Source organism: Acomys russatus, chromosome X, assembly GCF_903995435.1.
Source record: "Acomys russatus chromosome X, mAcoRus1.1, whole genome shotgun sequence".
Taxonomy (NCBI): domain Eukaryota; kingdom Metazoa; phylum Chordata; class Mammalia; order Rodentia; family Muridae; genus Acomys; species Acomys russatus.
In genome coordinates this window covers 51,710,437-51,734,181 of record NC_067169.1, presented here as the reverse complement: position 1 = coordinate 51,734,181, position 23,745 = coordinate 51,710,437, and the positions used below count along the sequence as shown (strand labels likewise).

General features: G+C 37.3%; 1 protein-coding gene across 1 annotated transcript in view; it reads left to right on the top strand.

Annotated features, from left to right (window-relative positions):
• The window catches only part of Tex11 (testis expressed 11), a 223,002-nt gene that overhangs the window by 129,066 nt on the left and 70,191 nt on the right, over nucleotides 1-23,745 (top strand). The window contains exons 17-19 of the mRNA XM_051141799.1: nucleotides 7,164-7,288; nucleotides 14,056-14,141; nucleotides 16,605-16,661. Of these exons, the coding sequence (XP_050997756.1) occupies nucleotides 7,164-7,288; nucleotides 14,056-14,141; nucleotides 16,605-16,661 (268 nt within the window). The remainder of the gene's footprint in view (nucleotides 1-7,163; nucleotides 7,289-14,055; nucleotides 14,142-16,604; nucleotides 16,662-23,745) is intronic.

Here is a 23,745-nt window from a genome sequence, read left to right as displayed (position 1 = left end):
CATGTTTGAAAGATATATTTAGCATGCCTTTAGTATTCTTTTTTTAAGCCTTTAGTATTCTTAAAATTCTTAAGAGACACAATTTATTCTGGAGAATGTTTTATATGTTTGAGGAGAATGTATATTGTGCTGTTGCTTTTGAATAAAATATTTTCAATATGTCTGTCAGGTCCACTTGGTCTAAATAATAGTTTAAATTCAGTGTTTCCTTATTTTTTGTCTATGTGGATAATATTATGGACATTGTTAAAAGTAAAACATTGAAGGCCCTCACTGGTATTGTATTATAATCTATATCCTCCTTTAATTGTGTCATTCTCATTATATACTTAAGTATTCTAATGTTGGATGAATATATACATTTATAATACTTTTCAATACATTTATACCCTTTAGTGTTATATAATTGTTTTTTGTCTCTTTTTTATAATTTTTACTGAAAATTTATTTTATCTTATATAAATACAGCTAATCTTGTTCTATTTTGTCATCCATTTATGTAGAATGCCTTTTTTTAACCTCATCACATTCAAACTATGTGTCCTTAAAAGGTTGTCCTGAAATGCGAGTCTCTTATAAATACAATATTTTCTTGCCTTTAATATATTTATATACTCTGTGTCTTTTGATTATAGAATTAAGCCCTTTACATTCAAGGCAATTATTGATATACAAGGACATATTATTACCATTCTATTAATTCTTTTGTCTTATAGATCCCTTTTTCCTTTCTGCCTGTTGTTTTCCTTTGCAATCAGGTGATATTCTGTAGTTATCTGCTTTGATTACTGTATGTATTATCTAATAATTATAGTTTATCTTTGTGATTACTGCAAGTCTTATTTAAAACATCTTATAATAGGCTGTTTTGAGCTGACGATTACTCTACTTTGATCATACCAAAATAACTCAACAATTTTATTTCATCTGCCTCTCCATAGTTTATGTTTCTGATACAACTTATATTTTATATTAAATATTCTTTAAAATTATTTTAGGTATCAGTTTAATATTTTAATTTTTAACCTTCATTCTAAAGATACAAGTGAATTACACTCTTATCAAGACTATTTTGAATTTAACTGTGTACTTTCATGGCTTAGGTTTTTTTATCTTGCTAATCAACATGTTTTTTTCTTCAGCTCTAAGGCTTCCCTTCAGCATTTCTAGCAAGACATCTCTGATATTGATGATACTTCTTTAGTGTTTATCTGGGAATTTTCATTTGCCCTTCATTTCCTTGCCAAGTATTCCTAGTTAGCCGTTTTTAACATCTGCACTTGAGATCTGTCTTCTCAATTTTTCATGGTTGATGATATTTCTGGACCATTAGCACACCCTGAAATGTGCCACTCCTTTTCAGCTGGTACTGTCAAACCTTTCCTCAATCTTTGATGTTTTATTACTTGATAATATCTTGGTTAAGGCTTGCTTGTGTTAAATCTGCTTAGACACTTGCTACCTACCTCTAAAATTTAGAGTCTAAATGGATACTCACATCTTTTCTGAAATTTATTGTTTCTACTATTTTTTCATTTAACAAAATTTCTGTTTGTATCTCAACTTCTTTTTATTATTATAATTAGAGCATCTGCTCTCTTGATGCTGTCCCATAGATTTCACACTATTTCTTTATTCCTTATAATTTTCTTCCTCATCTCTTCTTTGCCTACATATTGTTAAACTGTCTTTGAGTTCAGTTTCTTCTACTTGATCAGACCTTCTACTGGTGCACTTTATGACAGTTTTCAACTCTAGAGTTTCTATTAGTATTTTTTTGGTTTTGGAGCGCACTGTGTGGGCCAGGCTGACCTGGAACTTGTGATTTTCTTGCCTCTGCTGTATGCTATGGATACAGGATATAGGCATGCTCCTATATGTTTAGCTCTGTTTTGTTTTTGTTTGTTTTCTTAATTTCTTTTTTATTATTTTAAATTTTATTTTATGTATATGGGTGTTTTACCTGCAAGTGTGCCTGTTGCTTGCAGGGGCCAGAAAAGGGCATCAGATTCCCTAGGGCTGGAGTTACAGATGGTTGTGAGCTGTCATGTGGGAGCAGGGAATTGAGCCCAGGTCCTCTTGAAGAGCATCTACTAGATCTTGCCCCCTTTACCTTCTTTTTAAAAACATTATTTGTTGTGTGCTGGAGCATCTTCTGGGTATATTCCAAGGAGTGGAATAGCTGGGTCTTGAGGAAGCCCTATTCCCATTTTTCTGAGATAGCACCAGATAGATTTCCAAAGTGGCTGTGCTAGTTTGCATTCCCACCAGCAATGAAGGAGTGTTCCTCTCTCCCCACATCCTTGCCAGCATGTAGTGTCACTTGAATTTTTTGATCTTAGCCATTCTGATGGGTGTAAGATGGAATCTCAGAGTTGTTTTGATTTGCATTTCCCTGATGACTAAGGAGGTTGAGCATTTCTTTAAGTGTTTCTCAGCCATTTGATATTCCTCTGTTGAGAATTCTCTGTTTAGTTCCAAGCCCCATTTCTCAATTGGGTTATTTGGTTTGGTGGTGTTTAATTCCTTGCTCAACCATGTTCATAGCAGCCTTATTCATTATAGCCAGAACATGGAAACAGCCTAAGTGTCCATCAGTAGATGAATGGATAAAGAAACTGTGGTACATATATACCATGGAATACTACTCAGCTATTAAAAACAATGAATTCCCGAAATTTGTGGATAAATGGATTGAGCTAGAAATGATCATAATGAGTGAGTTAACCCAGAAGCAGAAAGAATCAAATGGTATATATTCACTTATATCTGCATACTAGCCCAAGGGGCATGTCCCACAAAAGCCTTCACTTACCAGGAAACTGGGACAGAGGGGAGGATATTCTATTGGATCTCTAAATGAGAGAAGCATGGAAGAATAGCAAAGTGGAAGGATCCAGAGGGTCCTAGAAACCTACAAGTAGAACATTATGATAGGCAGATTTGGGCCCACGGGTCCCGCTCAAACTAAGGCACCAGCCAAGGACAATACAGGCGGTAAACTTTAAAGCCCTACCCAGATCTAGCTAATAGTCAGAACATTCTCCACAGTTGAGTGGAGAGTGGGATATGACTTTCTCACGTACTCTGGTGCCTCACATTTGACCATGTCCCCTGGAGAGGGAGACCTGGTGGCACTCAGAGGAAGGACAGCAAGTAGCCAAGAAGAGACTTGATACCCTATGAGCATATACAGGGGGAGGTAATCCCCCTCAGGAACAGTCATAGGGGAGGGGAATAATGGGAAAATGGGAGGGAGGGAAGAATGGGAGGATACAAGGGATGGGATCAACATTGAGATGTAACAAGAATAAATTAATTAAAAAACATTATTTATTTATTGAGGAGGAGAGGGAAGCAGAAGAAAATAGGCCACATTGTATGTGTGAAAGTCAGAGGAAAACATGTGGGAGTCTGGTCCCACCTTCAACCAGGTGGGTTCCAGAGATCCAATTCAGCTCAACAGGCTTAGCAGCAAGCACCGTTATTTGCTGAGCCATCTCATCAGCCCTGTTTCTCTATATTCTTGATGTTTACTAAGCTTCTTGTAAATGTGTTCGTTTGTATTATTATTAGACAGGCAGTTTATAAATCTGCATTTCTTTCTTTCTCTTTTAAAAAAAAGATTTCATTGTTGCCCAGACTGGTTTCAAACACCTATGAACAAATGATCCTCCCATCTCAGGTTTTGAATGCTAGGACTACAAGTCTGTGCCTTGCAGCCCAGTGTGTCAATCTCTAGTTTCTTTAGAGGCCTTTACTGGCACCTTATTTAATAATTAGGGTGGATTATTATTTCCACAATTGTGTTTGATCTTTGTGGTCTTGCATTGGGATCCGCATATTTGAGAAGGGAGGGAATTACAGTGGTCATTGTCAGTTAGCTTTATTTATAAAAGCCTTTCATCAGTCAGTTCATTCAGAGAGTCTGCGCAGGATACTTGGTGTGTGGTTCTTAGGAAGCTTTTTGTATGTATCCTTGGGCAGGCCTGAGTTAGGCCATTGGGGTTGGTGTCTGGAAACATCAGTATAGATCTGGCGGTAGGTCATTGAATGGACCTAATGATTCATCTTTGAGGTGATTCTACAACCTAATATTAGAGAGGGCTCCTAGAAACTGTATATAATGGGGCTATCTGTATCTTTAGTCTAAACTAGCCAGCTTCGCCTTAGGATCAACATTAGCCTGAGCATCCAAGTGCCAGCCAGGTGCATTCCTCTAGGGACCAACTCCCAGGAATGTCCCTTTTGTAATCAGATTTGAGAATAGCCTTTTATAGCTCTAGAAGCCTAGCCAGTCCTTCAGGCCAGCACTCACATATCTATAGTCTAGAACAGTTTTCTGGGACCCAAATACCTGGCTAATAACTATATTCTCCATGCTCTAGGCTAGTGCACATGTCTACAGGTAGTTTGGCAGCGCTCAAAATTGTAGGAGATTGGTCTGGTGCTTGTGTCTTCTGGGATGGATTTTGAGACTCAGTTTATTGAGGCTAGCTGATAAAGATATGGGACTTATATATATATATGTGTGGTGGATTATGGGGGAGACAAGGGAGTTACCTGGTACCTAGGTCTATTGGAATGAACCTAGCTTTTGAGCCTACTGGAACAGGCCTGAAGTCTATAACACAAGAGATTAGTCTAGATCCTGGGATTGAGAGAGAGAGAGAGAGAGAGAGAGAGAGAGAGAGAGAGAGAGAGAGAGAGAGAGAGAGAGAGTGTGTGTGTGTGTGTGTGTGTGTGTGTGTGTGTGTGTGTGTGTGTGTGTATCAGAGGACAACTTACAGGATTGGGGTTTCTCCCTTCATGTGGGTCCCAGGAATAAAACTCCCATTATCAGCGTTGGGAACAAGTGCCTTAGCCCATCTCACTAGCCCATTTTTGCATCTTATATTATGAAATTTTATCATCAGACCCATAAGCAATTAGGTTTATATCCTTATTGAATTGATTCATTTATCAGCTTGAAATATCCTATCTTAAGTAATTGTTCTTTGTTTTAAAAATCTACTTGTCTATCATTAATATAGATGTTCCTACTTTTGATTATATTTACTATGGTATATTTTATCCTATATTTTAAACCAACTTTGTCTTTTATTTTTTATTCACAAAAACAAAGTATATAATTAGCTTAGGTGTTGTCAACAGATGTATGCATAAAGAAAATGTGACATTGTGGCTGGGATGTAGATCAGTTTGTAAGGTGCTTAACTAGTGTGCATGAAGGTCTAGATTCTATCCCTAGCACCACATAAAATCAGGTATGTTCGCACATACCTCTGATCCCACCATTGGACAGGAGGATCAGAAGTTCAAGGTCATTCTTGGCTACATAATAAATTCAAGTGTAGCTCTGTCTGCATAAAAGCTTGTCTCTGAAAAAAATAACAAAGATGGCGAGTGAGATGGCTCAGTAGATAAAGACAGTTACCCTGAAAGCTTGGCAATCTGAATTTGATCCCACAACTAATTCCAAAAAGAAAGTCTAATGAATTCCACACATGTGTTGTACCATACAGACACCCGTGTGTATTTACATATACAAACAAGTATTAAAATAAGTTTAAATGTGGTATTTGTACACAATGAAATGTTATTCAGGCATAAAGAAGAATTAGAAAATGGATACAACTGGAGAGACCATCATATTAAGTGAAGTTAGTCAAACTCAGAATACTTTGAAAGTCAGAAAGTCAAATATTGCATGCTTTCTGTCATTGGTGAATCCTGGGGTTTTATACATATGTAAGATCATTAATGTGTATAAACATTGTGAGTGTAGAATGGACATTAAGGGAAGGAAGGAGACTAATAGGAGGAGATAAAAGGGAGAGGAGGGAAGGAGGAAAGAATATGACCTATGTATATACTATACTGAATGAGATTGTCTTTATGATACCCAACACTATGTAAACTGAGTATATGCCAGTAAAGAATTTTTTTGTAATCTTGATATTGTTATGAATTGTTTTTTAAATTAATTTATTCAGATTACAACTCAATTGTTATTCCATCCCTTCTATCCTCCCATTCCTCCCTCCCTCCCGCTTTCACCCTATTTCCGTCCCCTAGGTCTATGACCGAGGGGGCCCTCCTCCCCGACTATATGGTCACAGGCTATCAAATGTCATTTTGGCAGCCTGCTTACTCTTTCTTTGAGTGCAACCAGGCCTCCCCACCAAGGGGAGGTGGAGAATTTTTTTAATGTCTTTTTGAATGTTTCTTTTTGTTTTAATTTAATCATCTTTGCCTTTCAGTTGGTTCATTTGGTTATTTAGATATAATATGATTCTTAATAATGTTAGGCTTACTTTATTTTCAGGTAGTAAGGAATTAAATCACGGGCCCATACATGCTAGGCAAGCATTCTGCCACTAAATTATATCCCCAGCTCCCCAGCTCTTCTTTTGCTTTTTACTATAAGATATACTCTTACTAAATTGCCCAGAATAACCTTGAAGTTATTTTGTTTCCTGGCTAGGCCTTAAATTTGTGATCCTGCAGCCTTAGGCTCCTAGTACTGAGACTACACACCTGCGCCACCACATTCATCTAGATTAGATATAAATTTACCATTAGGTTCTTTGTCTTTCAATTATGTCCTATTCTTTGTTGCTGTTTTGCTTTTTACTTACTTCTTTTGGATCAGTTGGATTTTGTGAATCTATTTATCGCCTTTTTGGCTTATTAGGTATAACTTATGTGTCACTTAATGTCTATTGTACACATTTAATTTATAATTATCTACCTTTAAGACATATAATGGAATATAATATATTCATTCCCTTTTAATAGTATTATACTCCATTTTGTGAATGTTGCACAATGCATTCAATCCACCAATTAATAATGGAATTTAGGTTTTAAGTTCCATATTTTGTTCTTACGTGTAGCGCTAGATGAACATCTTGTACTTGTTTGCTTTTGAGGCTCTATCCATATGTCTATGGAGTCGCATAGTCACAAAGTGCTCAGTAGGCATTTTTAAAATATTCTAATCCTTTTTGGTGGTTTATTGATTCATATGATGCAATATATTTTATCTTTCTAAAGATGCAAATATTCTTACAGTGATTTGAGATTCATTGTGTTATAATTAACCATAAATAAGTATTATGTTTGCTAAAAATATTTCACATTTTTATTGTTTATTTCAGCTTTACAGGCAATCGATACTTTAAAGATGTTATTAACAGATGAAAAATCATATGATAATAGTCTATTTGAGAGTGGAGTTTCAACTACCAAAATCCTGAGGTTAGCTGTACAGTGTGCTCTAGAGGTAATTCATATTTATCTTCTAATATAGTATATGCTTTTCTTTTTTGAAAAATAATTCATAAACTCACCATCAGCTAGGCACAAGAGAGACCTCCCTTTATTCTCTTTCATCTCATATTTTCACACTAAGCTGCATAGAGAATTGTCATGTTTCTCTTCTTCTGAGGTAGTAGCAAATTTGTGTTTAAAACAAATAAAAATAAATGTACCAAAACACCATTTTTAAAAAACTCCAGGATGTCCAGCGTGGTGGTGCACATACCTGTAGTAATCCCAGCACTTGGCAGAGGTAGGCAGATTGCTGTGAGTTTGAGGCCAACCTGGTCTACAAAGTGAGTCCAGGACAGCCAAGACAGAGAAACCCTGTGTTAGAAAATAAGAGGAGGAAGAGGAGAAAGACAATAAGAAGAAAGAAGAAGAAAAGTAGAAAAATAGAAAAAAGAAGAAGAAAGGAAGAAGAAGGAAAGAAGGTGAAGAAGGGAAGAAGGAGGAGGAAGAAGGAAGGAAGAAGAAGGAAAAGAAAACAACTCCTGGACCACTGAGATAACTCAGTGGGTAAAGGCAATTGTAACAAGTCTGGTAACCTGAGTTCAACTCCCTAAACTCACATAAAGGTGGAAGGAGAGAAGCAACTTCACAAACTTGTCCTCCGACCTCCACATATGTGCCCCCCCCACACATCATAATAATGATGTGTCATGATGATGATGAAGAAGATGGTGATGATCATGGTAACAATGACATTTGAAAACTCAGAGAAACTTAAGGTTTTAAAAATGTTATTTCAGCAGCAGAGAACATAGCTCATAGTAGATCATTTGCCAAGCGTGCACAAAGGCCCGTGTTATATCCCCAACTCTATAAAAAGATAGAGAATCTGTCACACCATGCAAATAAATATGTATCTACTTAGAATATATAGTTCTCCTCAATTTAAATGAAACAGTTTAAACATTTGTGGTCTTTATTAAAGAGGAAGTAGTGTTCTCACTATGCAGCTCTGGCTGGTCTAGAGCTTTCTATATAGACCTGGCTGGCTTTGAACTGATAGAGATCCATGGGTCTCTGCTTTCTGAGTGCTAGGATTAAAGATATGTGCTAGTACTATGACTAACCTGTATCTCTTCTTTTCTAACCACAAAGTATAAATTTTAGTTTAATAAATACATCTGTTTTTACTTGCCTTTGACTACTGAGCTTATCTCAGAAAACTCCAAACACAAACAGCAAACAGAATCACAAGCAGTGCTTTGGGGAAAGCAGTTTCTATTTCCAGGGAGCTGAATAGGGAAAAATTAGAGGCAGAATGAGAGATAATGATAATCGAATCTTCAGATAATAGGCGAGACAAGGGATATTACGGAGGTAAAACACTGCTTTCTTTTCTAGAATAAGCTACCTTATCTTTTAATCTTTATTAGTTTCATTTCCTGTTGGAGCGATAAAATACCTTGAAAAAGTGATTTAGGGGGTGAAAGAATTTATTTGACCTATAGTTACAGAGGGCTTAAAGTCTATCATGCTGGGAAAGGAATGGTGGTAGGAGCACGAGGCCAGCCAGTCATATTGCATCAGTAGTCCAGGAAGGATAGAGCATAACATTGGGCTGGGCAAGAAAGCCCCAAGGCCTGCCCCCATTGGCATGCTTCCTCTATCAAGGCTTCACCTTCTAGAGTTTCTGTAACATTTCCATACAACACTGCAAACTCAGAACTAAGTGTTGAAATCTAAGAGTCTATGGGAGATATTTTACATGGAAAGCACAACACTAGCCATTCATAAAATTTACCTACATACATATTCTAGAACCTAAAGAACCCTGGCAGAGGACTTCCAAGATTCCTATAACTATCTCTCTATACATACCAAGCATCACACCATATATTTTATCTTCTCAACAATAATTGTAGGTAAACTGTACATATTCCTTTCTAAAGCCAACCTCTCAGCTTAAACACTTGCTTCTTACATCACCCGTTGCCTTTGTGTTCTCTTTTACTGAGTTATTCCCATAACTTACACATTTCTTCTTTCTTTTTCAAATGAACAGAAACTTTAAAAAAAAAACTGTCTTAGCCATCTTCTTACCATCTATTGCCTAATTTGTTTTCTTTCTTTCTTTTATAACAAAGCTCCTTTGAAATATCTATACTTACTCTTTTATATCTCCTGAACTTTGTCCTGGTAAGATTTTTTTCAGGAGAGCGTACCAAACTGCTTTTGTCAAAGTCACTGGTGACCTGGTCCTGCATAGTACAATGGTTAAATATTAGTCCTCATTATATTTTACCCATCATCATCAGTAGTCAATACAGTTGACTTCTTTTTTGAAGCACAATTGGCTTCTAGTACTCTTTGTTTTATTCTTATCAGTCACTCTCTTTCACTCTCCTTTGATGGATTGTCTTTTTATTCTCTTAGACTTGCTGTCAAGTGATGACATTGGGAGATATATATAGGAATTTTGAGAAGGCAGGATAAGATATAAACTAATCATTCATGAAGGCAGGAAATGAATGACTAAGGAAGTGCCATGTGCTTGCCAATAGGATTAAAATTCATTTGATAATGTTAAAAAATAAAGCAAATAGTTGTATAATTTTGTACAACTTCTACATTCTGCCTAATGAATGAAAGAACAAAAGTCAGTGCAAAATTGTACTTAACTAAATCTTCAGTTTTATAAAATGAATGCGATGAATGAAAACTGTCAGTAAAAGTAGAGTAATTATAATGAATACTTCTAAAATTTTAAGAGGGTGTATCAGAAGACATTAAGTGAATGAGACACAATGACAACGTGGAAGCATCAATGGGTTGGAGGTTTTACTGCAGGGTTGCTGTAGTCAGTAATAGAGGGAATGCATAGATATGTAAGAGAGTATGAAGAAAATGAAATTATTCTCAATATTCAGGAAGTTGAATAGCCTAGGTGTCTATCAATCATTGAACTTATAATTAAATTGTAGTACGTATATACCATGGAATTATATTCAACTATAAATACAAATGAAATTTCAGGAAAATGGAACTTTAAAAATATACTGTGTGAGGATATAATAAATAAACACATGTTCTCTTTCTTATGCAGACCTTAGCTTTGATTTCTTTGGTATGTTTTAGTTCATCATCTGGGGATTTGGAGGCTTATGAAACTTTCTCTAGCCATGCTGATGTGTAAATTAGTGTTGTCTTAGCAGGTTTTACACAGGTAACCATATTGTTGAGTATTCATGGGAGCTATATCCCTGTCCTGCCCAGAAAAAACGCTATCATCCAAGTCCTTAGGTTTTTACAATCTTTGTGCCCAGTGTTCCACAATTTCCCCCGAGCCTAAGGTATAGAGGTTGTGTTATAGATGTCTCATTTAGGACTGGGCAACCAAGTCACCTTTTTCTCTGCCTTTTGACCAATTATAGATCTTTCTAATAGTCTCCATCTGATGAAATGTAAAAGAAGCTTCTTTGCTGATACGTGAGATCTTCACTTAGGTCATAAGGATGAGTATTTAGAAGGTGGTTGGGAACTGTATTTCTTAAGTTGTATGGTAGTACTAAGTTCTAAGTTCACTGTGATGTATTAGTTATGTTTCTATAGCTGTGATAAAATGACATGACTAAGGTAACTTATAGAAGAAATGGTTTATTTGGAGCTTATTGCTCCCAGAGGGATGACAGTCCATCATTGTCATGAAAGGGAAGTGTGGAGCAGGCCTTCTTTGTGGAGCAACAAGCCAAGAGCTCACATCTTTTTTTTGCCTCTTTTATTAAAAAACATTTTCATACAATATACTCTGATCACATTTCCCCTCTTCCAATTATTACCAGATCCTACTCACCCAAATCCATGCCCCCCCTCTTTCACACACACACACACACACACACACACAGTAACAAACAAAAGAGAAACTTCCAAAAACAAGTCAAAAAAAATCCTGCAAAACCACTAAATTGTAAACCAAAGTACATAGGCAAAAGACCAGTAAGACAAAAAGTTCCCCCAAAACCTGATAGAGATGAACTGGAAATAGCAAGTAGCTTTTGACCCTGCCTCTGGTGATGTGGTTCCTCTTCTAAGCCTCCCCTAATAGCACCACTAACTGGGGACCAAGTATTCAAATGCTCAAGGATGTGGAACATTTCTTATTCAAATCACCGCATGATCTATGACCTTCCCAGCAATGGGTTCTTGGCTAGGTTTACAGTACCAGGTATGAGTTCCCTCCAATTGAGTGGGATTTAGGTCCAGTTCGTTGTTTGTTGCCTCAGGATACAAGTCTCACTGCCACACCATTGGGAATGTCTTGCTAATCCTATTGTGAATCTCAGGCTTTATAGCTGGCTTTGGTAAAGGTTTTCCTTGGTGGTTTGCATAACAACTTCCAACACTATTAGAGGTAACCCTCAGTCAGCTAGCTTCCAGGTCAATACCAGCTTAATTTGTATGGTGTCTTCATCAGCAGGGTCTTACGTTCATGTTCTAACAGGCAACCAAGAGTAATTGACAATAGCCTGTATTTTTTGATGGAGTGTCTTGAACAATAATGGATATAGAGACCAACAATTTGAAGGGAAGTATCCCCTACCAGGCACTGGAGTTTTTGTTAAATAAACACTGGCTCCTATGGGAGCCTTATCTTGCCATGTAGAGGTAATTATATTAAAACTGTGATTTTAAGTAAGCTTATAAAGTACTAAGTTTCCCGATGGCTTTTTCAAACCATTTGTTGTTCTTTCCATCGCCCCCCTCTATATTAACCATTCATTTAGGTCTCCCCCAATTTTCACTAACCCTCTTCATAGCACCTATGTCCTACTAGCTACATTTCTATCGTGTCTTCTCCCTACCTCCCACAATGGTCTCTTTCTCTTTTCCTATCTTTTATGGCTACTTCAGGTTAAACACTCAAACCTAAAGATTCAGATCTAAGATCCCCAAATAAGAAAGAGAAAGAATGTGGCCTTTCTATTTATGCATCTGGGCCACTCCACTCAGTATTATTTTCCAGCCCTATCCATTTACCTGAAAATTACATTTCTCTTTGTAGCTGAATAGAATTCCATTGTGTATATGTCCACATTTCATTACCCATTCATCAGTGGATGAACATCTAGGCTGTTTCCATTTCCTGGCTATTGTGAATAAAGCAACAGTAGCCGTAGATCAGCAAGTATGTCTGTAGTAGGCTATAGAGTCTTTTGGAAATGTGCTCAGGGAGTGGTGCAGCTGAACAGTGATAAATCTGTTTCTAGTTTTTTGAGGAACCGCCACACTGATTTCCATAGTGACTTTACCAGTTTGTATTTTAAAAAATATAAAGGCATTTAGATCAGTTTATGACAGTATGAAATTGTTTTAATTATTAGTAATGGAATTTAAGTTATTGAGAGGCTAGAATATTACAAAGATCAAATGTCTATGCATTGAAAATTCCCAGAGATGGGGAGAGGGAAGGAGGGGGTGGATAAAATAACTTAGCAGTAGTTAATGCAGCAACAAATGAGAAGAAATCACTTAGGAACCATAGAAACAAGAGAAATAGAGACCATGGCAACATTAAAGATACAGGAACCATAGCAACAATAAAGGATATAGGGACCATGGCAACAGTAAAGGATCTAGGGACCATGGCAACAGTAAGAGGTATAGAAATCATGGTAACTAATAACAGATAAAGTCTGATGACAAGAAATTCAAAGTGGTGATTTTAGGGAAGAAAGGGAGAGGACACCATGAAAATAGCACTGAAAAATGAAGGTACATACTCTACCTCCAAGCTAGAAAGACAATGAAAGCAAAATCTATTGGTACTTGAGAAGCTTCCCATGTAAGCAGTATCCTTGGATGAAACATACATTTTCATTGCAGAAATAACATGGAGGAAACTTTCAGATAAGAGGTCTCTCATAGTTAAGGCCTTTCTGATAATGGACTAAACTAAAAGTGTATAATAGAAAGGTTGGAGGAGCTGAGAGAAGTGAGAGAAGGATGCAGAAGGGGAATATACAGAGCCTTTGCAGTATTATAGTACTAGAAACAAGGGAATTTAACAATTTAGGGTTCTTTTGGTTACTGTTTAAAAAAAAAAACCTTGGATGGGGCTGGAGAGATGGCTCACTGGTTAAGAGCGCTGGCTGCTCTTCCAAAGGACCCTAGTTCAGTTCCCAGCACCCACATGATAACTCACACCTATCTGTAACTCTAGTTCTAGAGGATCCAACACCTTCAACTCCCCTCCCATCTGGATCCACACTCTTTGGCTCTCATTAGAAAACAGGCATCTAAGCTGGGGTGTGGTGGCCCACAGCTTTAATCCCAGCACCCGAGAGGCAGAGGCAGGTGGATCTCTGTGAGTTCGAGGCCAGCCTGGTCTACAAAGAGAGTTCCAGGACAGCCAGAGCTATTACACAGAGAAACCCTGTCTCAAAAAACAAAAACAAAAAACAGAAAACAGGAATCTAAGGAATAATTTTAAAAATACAATTCAATACAATAAAACAAAAACAAACAAATTGGAATAGGACAAAGCAAACAGAATAAAAAGAGCCAAAGGAAAAACACAAGAAAAACAGAAGTGAGTTTCTGAGGATAAAATGAACCTGTTTTCTTTTTTTTCAATGAATTATAGCTTCATTCTATACTGTTACTTCTTTTGAGAAAAAAAATGAATGAATATATTTCTTTGTAATAGGCAGGAATATAGATAACCTGTTCCAAGCATCACTTTCTTTAAGATGTAACTTAACATACTATGTTTGTTTCTTTTAGAATGGACAACAGTCTGTGGCAGGAAAAGCTTTGGAATATTTATATGAACTTTCAGAAGACCCAGAAGAAGTACTTGGAGCTTTAAAGTAAGAAATTCATGTTTTATGGACATGTAAAGATTTCTCTCCTCTCCTTATTCTTAACTTCCAAACTTTGCCAGTATAGTATTGATGATATTGAGGCCTTAAGTAGAGCCAGTAATAAAGGTTCTCAGTTAAAAGAACAAAAGCAAAGGTTAGTGGTTGAACCTTGTCTCCCACTTGTTCCTTTCTAGAAAGAAAAATTATTTGTTAGAAGGGATAGTTCCCATGTAATACTGAGGGTCAGATTGGAACATGATGGCACTACACTTGTGACTGTGAAAAATAAGTAACCTAAAGGATGTTAGCTGTGCTCTACTGCTTGTCAACTCTGTTTCAGGCTATACTTCTAACAGAAAATAGAGTAATCGAATTCTTTTTGTCAGAAGTTGGGATATCCTCAATCAAATATCTAAAATCATTCAGAACCTTCACTTGCTTAGTTAGGGTAACTCCTAGATATTTTATATTGCTTGTGGCTAATGTGAAGGGTGTGGTTTTCCTAATTTCTTCCTCTGCAAGCTTGTCATTTGTGTATAGGAAGGCTACAGACTTTTTTGAGTTAATTTTGTATCCAGCCAATTTGTTGAAGGTGTTTATCAGCTGTAGGAGTTCTCTGGTGGAATTTTGAGGGTCACTTATGTCCACTATCATATCATCTGCAAACAGGGATAATTTGACTTCCTCCTTTCCCATTTGGATACCCTTGATCTCCTTTTGTTGTCTTATTGCTCTGGCTAGAACTTCGAGTACTATATTGAAGAGATATGGAGAGAGTGGGCAGCCTTGCCTTGTTCCCGATTTGAGAGGAATTTCCTTGAGTATCTCAGTGGAGAGTGTGATACGACTTTCTCACGTACTCTGGTGCCGCACATTTGACCATGTCCCCTGGAGGGGGAGACCTGGTGGCACTCAGAGGAAGGACAGCAAGTAGCCAAGAAGAGACTTGATACCCTATGAGAATATATAGGGGGACGTAATCCCCCTCAGGAACAGTCATAGGGGAGGAGAATAATGGGAAAATGGGGGAGGGGAATGGGAGGATACAAGGGATGGGATAAACATTGAGATGTAACAAGAATAAATTAATAAAAAAAAAGGAAGAAAAAAAAATAAAATAAAATCATTCAGAATATTTAACATTTCTTTTTCTTAAGTAATTTATTTTTCCCACTGTAGGGAATAAAACCTAGGGCTTCATCTATTCTAGGCCGGCAACAACTCCAGCCACAAACCTATTTTGAGACAAGGACTCAGTGTGTAACTCTGGCTAGCCTGGAACTGGTTTTAAACCTGTTGTTTTTAATCTCCTGAGTGCTGCAATTACAGGCACGCACTACCACATGTGACTTTCCAGCCCCATCATTTCATTTTATTTAATTAGTTCAAGTTTTACCTTATTTTATTATTTTATTTTATAAATAGGATCTTAGTATGTATCCCAGAGTAACCTTAACTTCAAAACCCTCTTTCCTCAGCCTCCCAAATGCTGGTATTACACAGGTGTACCAGGCTCAGATACTATTTCATAAAAAAGCACTTTCAGGTCTGAAAATCAACTACTTCGTCATATCATTTTGTAGCAATACTTCTAGGTCCCTTCAAAGATTTGTCATTCGTTCTTCTGTGTTACTCAAAAACCAATTATAGGTTTCTTACAGAAAAAAACACAGAGTCGTATACCATACTTGATGTTTCTGTACTTAGATGAACTTGGAACTGTTTAATAACTTATTATAAATAATAATTTTGTTTTAAAATTGTTAAATTTCACTCCCAAACTATAAAGTTTATGTTTTTATTGCAACCTTTAAAACAATACAAAGATCTACAAATAAGACTAATTTAAACCTCTTTTCTCATTTCTGCATCCTGGTATAATCAAGGTTAATAGGTTGGTGTAATAACTTTGACATACTTCTTCCTAAGAATCTCTCTCACTTGCTTGCTCTTGGTTTAACCTTCATTCTCTCCCTTCCTCCCTTCTTTCCTCCCCTGTGTGCAGTGCCGGGGATGGAATCCAGGGCCTCTCCTAGATTACTTTCTATTGCTATAATGAAAACATGATCAAAAGCAACTTGAGGAGAAAAGGGTTTGTTTGGTTTATATTTTCTGATCACAGTCTATCACTGAGGGAAGTCAGCAGAATCTGAAGGCAGGAACTGAAGTAGAGAATATGGAAGAATGCTGCCTATTGGCTTGGTACTTATGGCTTGTCAGCCTCCTTTCTTATAGAATCCAGGGCCACCAGCCCAGGGGTGGGACCACCCACAATGGCTGGGCCCTTCTCCCATCAATCTCTAATTAAGAAAATGCCTTACAGCCAGATCTTATGGAGGCATTTTCTCAAGTGAGGTTCCTTTTTTTCAGACAACTCTAGTTTTTGTGTCAAAATGGGGGAAAACTAGCACAGACTCACACAAGTACTCTACCACTAAGAATCATCTTCTGTATTGCTTTTTTACACAGGTGTCTTGTTCGAATTGTTCTTCCACAAGTTTCTCATATGCCAGAATCTGAAAATAAGTAAGTTATTTAAAGAGAAATTGTGTATTTACTATTAGAAAACATAGAGTAGTCTTAAATGGAAACCTTATATTGAAAGATATATTGTGTAGTGGATGAAATTAATATAGATTTTGAGCCAATCTTCCTGGATTCATATTCTGTATGATTATTTATGAGATGTATAGCTTAGATAAGTTTCTTGTCATTTCTTTTCTTCAGTTTTTCCATCTGTAAAATGGAAACAAAACTAATGTATGCTTCATGGAGTTTCTTAGTTACTTGGTGAATTAATATATTAATAGATTAAAAAATACAGTCTATAGGGAAATCATTCTATAAGTAAATAAATGAGTGCTTGGGAGTTCATAAGTCCTCACATTTTATGTATGACCTGATCATGTTTTTCTATAATTCTTTAACTGTAGATTCAATGGACTTCACAAAGCGCAAATGATGTAGTGAATAGTTGTTGCCTCTTGTTCTCTGTTATCTCAGCTAAGACTATGGAAACACATTTCTCCTCACAGTTCCTATAGTAGAAGATATCCAGAACCTAACTAGTCATGGAAAGAAGGGCATTAATTTCTAGGCAGCAGGAAAAAAGTATTTAAAGAGTGTTCTCCATCTCCAGGAGATGCATCCTTGAAATATGTATGGGTGTGATGATGTGATATCTGGAAACTTCAAAATAATACAGAAGTAGTTGCAGGTTTACAGTGGGATAAGATGGATGAGTTAATAATTGTTGAAGCTGGGTGGTAGGCATACAGGAACTAAACATAACTTGTCTTTTAACAGTGGAACATCTTTGAGATTATCAACAATAAAATTATTTTTAAGGTGTAGGGAGTTAGGAAATTCAGAACTAAACTTTAATAGCTGTCAAATTGTGAAGGCTGGGAGCATTTGTATTTAACTTTGTATCTTTGTATCTCTGGATCTAGCTTAGCAGCAGGCACATAATTGCCACTACGTGTATTTAAATAACTGAATATCAGTGCCTTACATTTTCTGGTGCTCTGATAAAACACCACGACCAGCACAACTGACAGAGTGGGGTGGCAGCTGAGAGCTCACATCTCAAACTGCAAAGAGGAAGCACAGAGTATAGTGACAATGGTGCCAGTGCTTTGAAACCTCAGAGCTCTTCTCCATTGTCATACTTCCTTCTTAAAAAAGTAACATCACCTAATCCTCCCTAAGCAGCCACCAACTTGGACCAAGTATTTAAATACCCAAGACTTATGGGAGACATTTTATTCAAATTACTGTAATTAGTGTTTTACAAGCTCTTCAGCACGGTACTTAAAAGTTCTTCATAATTCATGTAACTGTAGCACTCAGTCAAACCCCACCTGTTAATTCTAATTCAGAAGTGGGTAAAGGAGGAGGATATTGTATGAATTAATAATAAATTGTAGAACATTTAATTATATATTATTACTTTCAAATATGTATGCTAATGCAGAAAATCCAGCATTTTCCCGTTAGAGGTCAGCATTTGATAAGATAAAAATTCAACTAACTTAGTAAAGACATTGTAAAACACCTAACTCAATAATGATAAACAAGAGAATTGAATTTTAGTGTGTTGTTTGACTTACTTTTTCCGTTTATCTTAGGCAATCACAACATACTTAATTTCTCTAAGCTATATTTTCTCCTCTGCAAAACAAAAACTGGACTACAGTGTTTTAAGTTCTTTTCTATTTTAAGATTTCTACAGTTTTAGATTAACAGTATGGCCTAGTTTGGTTTCTATTGTTGTGATAAAACACCATGGCCCAAAAGCAAGTTGGGAGAAAAGAGTTTGTTTGGCTTCTGCTTCCATATCATTGTTCATCACTGAAGGAAGCCAGGACAGGAAGTCAAACAGAGCAGGAACCTGAAGGCAGGAGCTGATGCAGAGGCCACTGAGGGGGCGCTGCTTACTGGCTTGTGCCCATTGGCTTGCTTAGCCTGCTTTCTTATAGAACCCAGGACCACCAACCCAGGGAAGGCACCACCCACAGTGGGATGGGCCCTCCCCCATTAATTACTAACTAAGATTATCAATTACTAAGTAAGAAAATGCCTAACAACCAGATCTTATGGAGGCATTTTCTTAATTGAGGTTCCCTTCTTCCAGGTAACTCTAGCTTGTGTCAAGTTGACGTAAAACTATTCAGCAACACGGTATCTTTATAAATTGTGTGCTTAGTTATTTAAAACAGTTTATCTTCTACATACATGTTTTTGTGTCCTGAATCTTCTTTGTGATACATTTTTGCATTCATGTACCTTGTCTGGGTTGTTCTAGATAACAACTGAATTAAATTAGTGAAGTCAACTTTAGCTTAGTTTAATTCAAACTGATAAAGGTTTCTATAAAGTTATTATATATAAACTTGTAAGACTTACAAAATTTGTGTTCAAGAAATCACAGACTGTTAAATAATACTACCTGCAGTCATGGGCAGGTTTTGGTGTGGGTTTGTATGTGCATATGTGCATGCGTGTGTGTGTGTGTGTGTGTGTGTGTGTGTGTGTGTGTGTGTGAGAGAGAGGAGAGAGAGAGAGAGATGAGAGAGTGAGAGAGAGAGAGAGAGAGAGAGAGAGAGAGAGAGAGAGAGAGAGAGAGAGAGAGAGAGAGAGAGAGAGAGAGAGAGATGAGGTCTTTCTGTATTTCTCACTCCTGCCTAAAGCCAGTCTTACCCTACTTCCTGTAAATGTCCTTAGATGAGTTTCTCAGAGCTTCCATATTCATTCCTCTGATTGAGCAAATGGTCTTCTATTCTGTTAAATGCTCACTGTAGATTTTTCTTTTGTCTTTGAAGTTTTTTTTTTTACTTTTATTGGCTTAATACAGAATTTTGATTTAACAGTTATTGATTTTATATGTATATATTAGACAATAATGACTTTCATTGTGACATTATGATAAGTGTGCGTCACATACTTTGATCTTCTTCATTTCCTGTTACTGTCTCCTAAAGCCCTTTCCCACTGGTCTTTCTTATCTTCTAAAATAGTTACTGGGTCATTTGTTTCTTTTTTTTGTTTTGAGACAAGGCCTCACTATGTAGCCCAGGCTGGCCTAGAACTCACTATGTAGTCCAGGCTAGCCTTGAATTCATAGAGATGTACCTGCCTCTGGAGTGTGCTGGGATTAAAGACATGCATCACAATATCTGATCAGTTACTGCTTTCCCCCCTTATGTTTATTTTTAAAATTTTTTCAATATATTCTTTTATTACATCAGTTTTCCTCGTTCCTTTTCTTTCCTTCAGCCCCTCCCAAGTACCATCTTTTCAACTTTCCAACTCCTCCTATGCCTACCCCTCAATTTGATGGCCTCCTTTTCTTTATGATTGTTTTACACACACACATACACACACACACATACACACATGTGAGTGTGCACAACTATATCTAAACACAACACCTACTTAGTCTGTTTTTGTTGTTTGTGTATATATTGTTTTAGGGCTGACAATTCTGCATTGGACAACAACTAAGAAGTGGGCTCATCCCTGGAAGAGTCTAATTCTCTTTTTCCCAGCAGTCATTTTTGTTGCCTGTAGGTCTTTGTCCAGGGGTGGGACCCTGTGACAGTTTCCCCTTCCATGTTAGAATGCCCATTAATATAGTCATTGTCCTGGTCTTGTCTTTGCAGCCATTCCTAGGAGAGACTGGTTCACAGCAGACTCCTGGTATTCAGCCTCTTACAGTCTTCTGCCATGTCTTCTTCAATGTTCCCTGAGGTATAGACAGGGGAGGCGTGACATAGATGTGCCCGTTACGGCAGGGCGGCAGGGCGGCAGGGCTCCACACATCAGTTGATCTCTGCATTGTGTCCAGTTGTGGTTTTCTGTGTTTTTTTCTCCATTTGCTGTAAAGAGAGGCTTCTTTGATGAGGGGTGGCATGTATACGTATCAGAGGGTGTAAGGATAAGCTTTAGAATGTAGTAGGGAACTTTGCTGGCCCAGCAAAGTGGCAGTAGTGGATTCTTCTCTGAAGTCCATGGCCTCACTAGCCCCAGAAACTTGGCTAGGTTTCTAGTTCCAGGCATGATTGCCCTCCTTTTGAGTAGTCCAGTTGGGCAGCTGTTGTTTGTCACCAACATGTGAGTGCCACTTACTGCATCATTACAAATGCCTTACCTTGCTGGCCATCGTCATAGTTCATAGGCGTAGCAGCTGGGTATGACTACTCTGTTGCCTCCTCTGTTGGCTGCGCGCATCATACTTTCCTGTCACTGCGGGAGCTAGAGTGCAGGAAGGAGCTTTCAGATCATCTGAATGCTCTACCTAAGTGTCTTCAGCAATAGGGGTCACCTTCAACCTGAGAGGCAACCAAGGCCTACATGGATAGTCTAGTTTCGAAGGTCACTTGGGCTATACTGACCAACCATTCCAAGGGAGGTTTACTATGCCTGGTACCAGGGTTTTTGTTAGTCTATAGTTCTTTAGGGGAACACTGGTACTCCAAGCTTAACTTTCTTTAAGATATGCATATGTAAAATATTGTATATTATATACATAAACACACTTATATGTATTATATATAATTCTAGGAAAATACAAAATAATATGATTCTTTGAGGCTTTATCAAATAATGTTGGTGTTATTTGTCCCTCGTCCTTCATCTCTGTCTGTATTGACCAACCTCCTCCCGAGTTGGAGCCACTACCTTTTTTTCCTGTTTTCCACTTCATATCACCTACATCTTGCTATTTCCCTTTCACATACCGCTCCCCCACCTATTGTTCTTTTATACTTTCCTGGTTTCTGTGGTTCCTCCATGTTTTATACTCACATTGAGGATTTGGAGCTAAGAACCACCGATAAGAGAAAATATGCATGCAGTGTTTGTCTTTTTGAGCTGGGTTAACTCAATCCTTTTTAGAGAATAGTTTTAGGTTGAGAGCAAAATTGAGAGGAAGGTGCAGAGATCCCTCCCTATATATCCCTTCTCCCTGCTTACCTATAATTAACCTCCATCATCAACACCCTTTACCAGATAAGTACAGAAGTCATAGCTAAGGGAACTAAGCTGATACATTGTCACCTTACCCAGTTTTCCCTAAGGTTCTCGCTCAGTGTTCTATATTCTATGATTTAGACAAAGATGAACATAATACCATACCATACCGTATCAGAGTACTTTCTTTGCTCTAAACATCCTCTATCCTCTACTTATTTATCCCTCCCTTTTTAACTCCTTGCTACAGTCATAGGTTTGTCTTGCACAATGTCATGTAGATATAGGCATACGTGTTCTTATCTTGGCTTTTTCTCATGTAATAAGCATTTATAACTGCTACATGTTGATTTTATGACTGATAGCACATATCATTTCAGCACTGAATGTACCACATCTTGTTTCTCCATTTACCCATTAAAGGGCATCATGATTGCTTCTGTATTTGGAAATGTATTAGTTGTTTTAAATGGTATTATAAACATTCTATCTGCGGGCCTTTGTGTAGTATTAAGATTTTAGCTCCTTTAGTCAATACTTTGGAGCAAGATTTCTGGCTTATGTAATAGGTAAATAAGTGACATCTTTTTGTTTTACTTCACATTTTCTTGATGACATAGCTTAAGGAACATCTTTTTATATGTCATATTCTTAGATTTTAATAGTGTTTTAATTATATTATATTCATTTGTTTATTTTTGAGAGGGGTACTTATACTGAAGTCAGATAATAACTTTGAAGAGTCCATGTTTTCTTTCGTTCCACCATGTGGGTCCTCGGGATTGAACCCAGGTTGAGTTGTCAAGCCATTTTGCTGTCCTGAGACAATATCATATGTTCCTAGCTTCTCTGAGATGTTGATGTAATATCTCATTCCCCTTATTATATAGCTCATTTTTTAAAAATTTTTTATTACTTTATTCTTGTTACATCTCAATGGTTAGCCCATCCCTTGTATCCTCCCATTCTTCCCTCCCTCCCATTTTCCCCTTACTCCCCTCCCCTATGACTGTGACTGAGGGGGCCCTCCTCCCCCTGTATATGCTCATAGTGTATCAAGTCTCTTCTTGGTAGCCTGCTATCCTTCCTCTGAGTGCCACCAGGCCTCACAATCCAGGGGACGTGGTCAAATATGGGGCACCAGAGTTTATGTGAAAGTCAGACCCCACTCTCCACTCAACTGTGGAGAATGTCCTGTCCATTGGCTAGATCTGGGTAGGGGATTGATGTTTACGGCCTGTATTGTCCTTGGCTGGTGCCATACTTTGAGCGGGACCCCTGGGCCCAAATCTGCCTATCATAATGTTCTTCTTGTAGGTTTCTAGGGCCCTCTGATTCCTTCTACTTTGCTATTCTCCCATATATAGCTCATTTTCTTGCCTTACTTTTATCTACTATTTCTCCTTTTCTCTATTTTTAACTAAAACATTCTACTTTTTAGTAGGAACATTAGATTTAGCCACTGTGCTGAACCGATTCAGACAATACTAGTCTAGTAAACGAATCAACTCCTATTTATGTAGGGCATAGCTACATAGAAACAGAATGAGTCCACCATCTTTTTTATTAATCTGTATGAATTGCACACATTAATTAGTTTTATTGTGACATTGGCATGTATATATCATACACTGATCATGTCTATCTTTCCTTTTACTTTCTCCTTCCTGTTTGTCCACTCCAGAGCCCCTTTCTCAATTTCCAAATTTCTTCTTTTACTCTCATGTCATTTTTCTAAATTTGCAAATGTGAAAGAAAATATCTAGTACTCATCTCTTCTGTGTTTGGTTTATTGTACTTACTCATCTTAGAAAGTGTCTTTTCAGTTCATTTGCCAATTTAATTGATTCTAGTATTTATTCTTTAAAAAATATTTACTTGGTAAGTAAAGATTTTCATCGTACGTATCCCTTGGACTAGTGTTTTGATATAAGTGAGTATATACCATTTGTCTCTTTTTGCTTCTGGGTGAACTCACTCATTATGATAATTTCTAGATCAATCCATTTGTCCACAAATTTTGGGAATTTCTTGTTTTTAATAGCTGAGTAGTATTCCATCGTGTAAATATACCACAGTTTCTTAGTCCATTCTTCTATTGAGGGACACTTAGGCTGTTTCCATGTTCTGGCTATTA